Source organism: Oryzias melastigma, linkage group LG12 (assembly GCF_002922805.2).
Source record: "Oryzias melastigma strain HK-1 linkage group LG12, ASM292280v2, whole genome shotgun sequence".
Taxonomy (NCBI): domain Eukaryota; kingdom Metazoa; phylum Chordata; class Actinopteri; order Beloniformes; family Adrianichthyidae; genus Oryzias; species Oryzias melastigma.
In genome coordinates this window covers 12062001-12068434 of record NC_050523.1, presented here as the reverse complement: position 1 = coordinate 12068434, position 6434 = coordinate 12062001, and the positions used below count along the sequence as shown (strand labels likewise).

Sequence of the window (6434 nt, the reverse complement as noted above, 5' to 3'; positions counted from 1 at the left end):
AATTATGATCTCATAAAAGATCAGCATTTTGAAGGAATCAATATTTTTAGAGGTTTTGTTTCTCATGAGAGACAAATTATTTAAACATATATATATTCCAAAGACAATATAGAGATTATCCCATTCGAGTTTTCAGAATTCAAGAATGTGGAAAAAAAGGGACATAAAACATTTTTCTTAATTTGTGAAATTCGAAATTTACTCGGGTGGGAGTAAACACGCATGCGCACTAATTTGCAGCCTAATCTGAATCTTTAAAGAATCAAATCATGGATGGATTTAAGTATTTGTTGGTCAAGAAAATCAGACTGAATGAGAGAAACATCAATAGCTTTTTTAACAATATTGCATCTTTATTTGTTTCAATAGAAGAATGAACAAACGTATTTACATTCACATGTACAAATGCAGCTTTAGAATTCCATATTTCTTCCAAGTCTGTATACAATGTTAAAGTGACAGTTGGAAAACTAAGGACAGACCTGAGCTGGTGGGATGAGATGAAACAGACAATATCAGCCTGAACTGAAGTTTGAAGTCACTAAAGGCAAAGAAAACATTTTTTCTACATTTTTGTCCGAATATTTAAGATTCCAAAATACAAATATCAACAATTTCCACGATGTCATTTGGCCACGAGAAAGGCGGGGAACTGAAGTTGACATTTAATCATCATGAAGGCTTGTGATTTTAAGAGCACGCTTTACAGTCCTGGGCCTAAAGTGCAACGTCGTTCCGCGCGTGACAGACAGTCATCATAGCACCACAGTGGGGATGTGCCGCACCAGGGGCATCTGGTGCGCCATGGCGGTCATCTGCGGAGGAGGAGGAGGAGATGCTTGAGGCACCGCGTCAGCCACGCCAGGCGACGCCGGCTTGTGCCGCGCGCTCTTCTGGTGCGCCCTGAGGCCCGCCAGCTGCGAGTACGCGCTCTGACACACGTGGCACTTGTAGGGCCGCTCGCCGGTGTGTAGGCGCACGTGATTGCGCAGCGTGGACGACTGGCTGAAGCGGCGGTTGCAGAAGCGGCAGACGAAGGGCTTGTCCAGAGTGTGGATGCGCATGTGAGAGCGCAGGTTGCTGCGGGAGTTAAAGCCGCGGTGGCAAATAACGCAGCGCATCCGCCCACTGGTGGTGGTGGCGGCGGTGGAGGAGAAGGAGGAGGAGGAAGAGGAGGGAGAGCAGGAGGAAGATCCATCAAGGGCGTGAGAGTCGTCTGGGAAAAGAAACAAGAGAAGTTGAGATACAAATCTACAACTTTTGTTAAAGTTTTGTTCTTTTTTTTTAATTCCAAAAAGCAAAAACAAACTTAATTTCTGATTTTACGCACAACTAAGTGGAATAAAAACAGTTTTTTCCCACTATATTTACGCATTATAGACACAGAGATACAATGAAAAACACAGAAAATTAAACGTATTTTATCAATCAAACATTAAATCACCATAAAGGAGTAGAAACTGTCAAATGTTTCAAATAAAAATATGGATTGTGTGCGTAAAATACGTTTTAGTCTTAAGATCTCACCATTTCTGTTTTTCTTATGATGTTCTTCATCAGTTCCAGGGACTCCAGGAATTCCCAGGAAGGTGTTGTGCGTGTTTCCATACCAGACAAGGAGCTCCTGGTCTGGTGGAATAGTCTAAGAACAGAAAAAATAAACTTTATTTATGTGTTTATTTGCGGCATATCTGCGGCCTGCTGCTATTTGAGGCCAGCACGAGAAGTTACACACTTAAAAGAAAAAAGAGTAAGTTTGCGCATTCTCTTCCATCAATGTTTGTTCACCACAAATGACGCAAAGTCCCCAGGAATCCTCACCTCCACAGCCTTGTAGAAGATGCTGCTGCCGATCTGCACCACCTCCAGGTTCTGCTCCTGCTCATTCCGAGCGCACTTGATGTAAGTCATCCAGCTGCGCTGGTCCTCCTGGCTGGCATCGATGAAATAACGCACCGTTCCGTCCTCGTTGAACACCTGAGCGCACAGAACAAACGCACAACGTCAATAAAAGAAGTCATGTATGAATTAGTAAAAAGACTGGAGTGTGTTTGCTCCCTCACCTCCCACATGAGGTTGTTGTTTTTGAGTAGATCCACGTGTTCAGGGGATAGGAGTCTCCCCGTGAAGGGCCCCATCTCTGTTCCTGCTTTGATCCACGTCTTAGAGAAGATGCCCAGACCTTCTCCAGGGATCGAGCTCTGGGCGATGATCACCTCGCTGGGCAGAACCAGACTGGACAGCTTCTGCACCTCTGTCAGAGCAGAAATGTTTGTTAGAAAAGTGGATTGAAGGTAAAACTTCGGACTGGTGATGCGAATCAGTGCCAGAACTTTGGACTCTTTTTTCTTCTTTTTTTTTAATCCAAAGATTCTGAAAGCAGCAAATGAACTGGATCTTATTTCAGTCACGAAATATTAAGCTACACCTTATCCTCCGTTTAATTCGATTATCTGGCTGAATTGAAGGTTTTTGTTGTGCAAAAACCCCCTCGGAAAGCATTTTTTATTCGCAGCAGAAAGGGGTGAAAGGGAGAAGAAAAAAAGGTGCTCCTTTAAGATCAAAATCAAAGATTTCTTTTAAAGATTTGAGAAAAAAAAGAATGAAAGAAAGAAAAAAACCGCCGAATGGGGGTTAAATGGTCCTCTATTGCTCAGGGTCCAGCAATTTGTCATGCTTCAGATGTGATATTCATTAAAGTTTACTGGAAAAGGAACGGCTAATTCCAAATTCATTATCCTTTTAAGAACTTTGTAGCAATAAATTTGCGCTGAATGAAACGAGGGCTTGTTTAAAAGGCTGGGGAATTTCTGCAACAAAAAAATGGAAAGGCGATTAGATGCTTGACATGCAATGAATAGCATTAGATTTAGCCTTCACGCTGCATTATGCGAGGAACAGCAAATCTTTTAAGGACAGAGAAAGAGAAAAGCTCGGGAGCCCCATAGCTGACAAGAGAGGAAAAGAGACTGTCCGGAGATTGATGAATGCGGGAGAAAAAACCTCTGGACATCTCAAAGAACGGACACTCTTTTATTTTTCCTGCGCGAGGTTTAAGTGAAAACTTTCCCAGGTCAAGCACAAAGTTAACTAAATGAATTAAATGCCCCGCGTCTTTCAGTCAGCTGCAGTTACACGCAACAAGCCGCTGAACTCTCGGTGCTCTAGAAGGCTTGATGCGCTAAATGGGTCAGAATAAAGGCGCGTAAAAGCGGAAAAACGCCTCAATTGTGAAAGAAAACATTAGAAATCAATTTTAGGAGTCAAAATTAATACTATTTTTATTTAGTTTGGGAAAAAAATCTAAGAAGTGCATCTTTGGAGTTGGAGTTTAGTTAAATGTTTCAGTTTTGTGCGCAAAAACGCACTCAAGCTTGCGCTTTTACGCACGTAAAAATAAGAATGTATCCGCACAGTTTGTTCAACTTAAATACAGTCATCTGTCATAAAAGCACATTTCGGGTGAAACAGCAGGCCAGTTTACCTCCAGCGAAGGACTGGGCCAGAACTTCGGCCGTGAAGGCGGTTTTTGTGCTGCTGACGCCGCTGCTGTGCCGCTCCTCAGCCAGGTGCTCGCCCAGCACGTTCCTCCACCTGCCGTACAGGAAGCTGTGCAGGATGTCCGAGGTGATCACGTCCGAGAGCGCGCGGCTGGGACACTTAAATCCAGACTTGAGAGCTAAGGTGTCGGCGGGCAGCACGGAGCCCATCATGCAGAGAGGAGACGCCGGGAGGAGTGAAGACGGAGAACAAGTGGACACACGTGCGCAAAGCTGCTGCTCCTCAGTCCGCCCTCCTGCTCCAAAACTGTGCGCGTAAAGCTGCGCTGCCCGGCTGTGAGGATCTCTTTATATAAGTGGCTACTGTGACCCCTGTCTAATTACTTATTAACGACACACCCCTCACGGTGCAGACCTGCTTGCTGTTTAGGGGAGGAGGGGGCAAAACTTTACTTAAGTAATTATCTCTACTTGAGGGGACAAATTAAATTACCACTTGTTTTTTAAATAAACGTTAACTTTAATGGCAAATAAAAAGTTCCCCATGAGATTTAAATGGTATTGTAATCAAATTTGACTCTTGTTTGTAAAAATTACTCATAAAAATATATCAGAATTGATAAAAAATAAAAAGCCAAGAGAAGAATTTCTAAGTTTTTAGGGCGCACCAAAAGTTGCGCATTTACGCACAGAAGTGGGTCATCGAGTCTGGGAGTTGCTCGCCTGTTTTTTTCTCATGCATTTCGTATTCATGCGCTGGTAATATGATTTTTTTTTGTCAGGAGTTAGCGCGGGAATAATAAGAATGGAAACCAGTTTTTTTTATTATTTTGTCCATCATTATTCAGAAAAATGCAAAGCTTCTTTGACGTGCTGCACTTTTTTTCTCTCTCCAAGCCCTTGTTGAGGTAAGCGGTTTAATATTCATGGATGTTCGGAGCCCCCTCGGTATTGTGGAGACGTTTAGATGAGTATATACGGGCCCCTTTCTTCTCTATAGCCGCAGTCTTCTGTGTTTTTTCCTCTCTTGCCTATTTTTCGGGCTTGATGGACTGGGGCTAAATGGGCAGTTTTCCTTCTTTTCCAGCAGAGAGGACATCTTTATTCCATCCCAGGCTCACAGGTTTCCCATTCAGCTCCCCCCCGAGTAATGTCAGGGCCCTGAAAAGTGCTGCAAATCAATCTTTCATGGTGTTTTGAGGGCAATTTGACATCCATGCACTCCTCTTTTCACTCCAGCAACTACAAGGGGATTGTCCGAAGAAAAAAAAAGTGGGCAAGTTGTGCTTTCTGTCTTTCTCCTCGCGGATATGGACTGCGCATTGGGCAAAGTAATGGGAAAGAAGATATGGCAAGTAAATACAATGGTGGAGAGTTTTGTGCGCAGCAGAGATAGTGAAAAGGCAAGGTGAGTGACAGGGCACGAAAAAAGATTACTGAGAAACAGCTGCTTTTTATGAGCGCGCCCCTCCCACGTTTGTCTCCCTTTTCCCAGATGAAATTTCTCCGCGCTTTCAATGGGATTCTTTCTCATCTAGATTGATTTACATTTATAGCATTCATCACAAAAAACCCCTCCGAGGTAAATGGCTCCGGAGGGGGGGAGAAGGGGTGGGCCGCTTCTTTATTAAAGAGGAATTAAATGAATTGAATTGGGGTAACGCATGGATTTGATTTGCTTATTTATGCATTAACCTATGGCATTATTTGGAGCTGGTAAAGCCGCGGGCATGTCAGCAATAGCAAATCATCCTGCTTAGCCGTTCCATTGTAGGACAATTTAAGCTATTATTCTGCCTATTTAAAGCTTATCAATTTAATGGGGATGATTGACAATTATTGCACTATTGTTGGATTTCAAAGAGCTGGTGGGAAACCGTTTGGAGGGAGAGTTTCTGGGGCAAAAATACTTTAAAAAATGAAATATTTGTTTTTATTCAGATGAATTACTATTTTTTTGGACACATTGTAACTGCAGCCGGGCCTTTGCGCGCCCGCGTGCGCGCAACGGGGATGGAGGAGCGCGTGGTCTCCGGGGATCCTCCGCGCCGTCATTAAAAACAGATTAAGGTAGCTGCCACAGTGTGAGAGACACTCAGCGCCGGCTTATCTGCTGCAGAGGTGAGAGTGGAGCACCCCCCCCCCTCCCTTTTTAGGTTGATGGACGGGAGGAGGAGAGATCAGGACACCTGCTGGATGCGCAGGAGGTGGAGGTGCGCCTTTATTTACGCAGCAAGGAAACGCTCTTGAAAATGGTTCGTTCCGTCCTGCTCCTTATAACCCATCAAGTGGATCCATGTCAGAGGAAAAATGCCCCACAGGGTTCATAGATCCGTATGGGTATGAAGATTATATGTGGCATGCGCCCCCAGGAAGCTCTTGGCCTTTTTCCTACCCAACATTGGAGTAGAAAAGTACACTCAATTTACTTGTTGAAAATCTTATAAATTAGCCAGAAATATATTCCACATTTTGAAGAATTTTAATTTCAAACTCATAAATCATACAAAAGGTAAAAAGCTGCAAGTTCTTAAAGCCTAAAACATGTATCCATGTTTTTGACATTTAAATAATTTCCACAGAATGAAAATGACATATTTTGAGAAATCATTTGCAAATTCAATCTAATTTTAGAAATAGGCAATAAATTGTATAAAATTGGCTTAAAAACAAAACAAGGCAACAAAAAGCCAATTAGTTAAACTGACTTAAAATTTCAATTTGCATAATAAAACACTTTTATAAAGGTCTAAAACTATAGTAAAATGAATTGTTTCAGAAAACATTAAATTTTGCTAAAACAAAAAAAAATAAGGCCAGAAGAAAACACATTTTCCAATTTTCGTTTTTTTTTTTTAAACAAGACTTAAAATTTTAGTTTGCATCATAAATCAAGTCTTTTATAGCTTATAAGGTGTAAAACCAAACCAAAAA

At 42.3% G+C, this 6434-nt stretch overlaps 1 protein-coding gene across 1 annotated transcript; it reads right to left on the bottom strand.

The window, feature by feature from the left end:
• Nucleotides 1–335: 335 nt before the first annotated feature.
• On the bottom strand, nt 336–3936 carry LOC112163257 (PR domain zinc finger protein 12). The gene is made up of 5 exons (XM_024299566.2): nt 3485–3936; nt 2064–2254; nt 1822–1977; nt 1528–1642; nt 336–1216 (listed from the first exon to the last, which is right to left on the bottom strand). The coding sequence occupies exons 1-5, from the start codon at nt 3711–3713 to the stop codon at nt 756–758; spliced, it is 1152 nt and encodes a 383-aa protein (XP_024155334.1). The 5' UTR covers nt 3714–3936; the 3' UTR covers nt 336–755.
• Nucleotides 3937–6434: the final 2498 nt, after the last annotated feature.

Bases quoted from the DNA above. Each gene is read 5' to 3' on its own strand.
- LOC112163257 (XM_024299566.2), bottom strand. From the start codon at position 3,713: ATGATGGGCTCCGTGCTGCCCGCCGACACCTTAGCTCTCAAGTCTGGA. The intron at 2,255-3,484 runs GTAAACTGGCCT...CTGCTCTGACAG, and splicing joins GGCCCAGTCCTTCGCTGGAG to AGGTGCAGAAGCTGTCCAGT. The intron at 1,978-2,063 runs GTGAGGGAGCAA...CTGTGCGCTCAG, and splicing joins ACAACAACCTCATGTGGGAG to GTGTTCAACGAGGACGGAAC.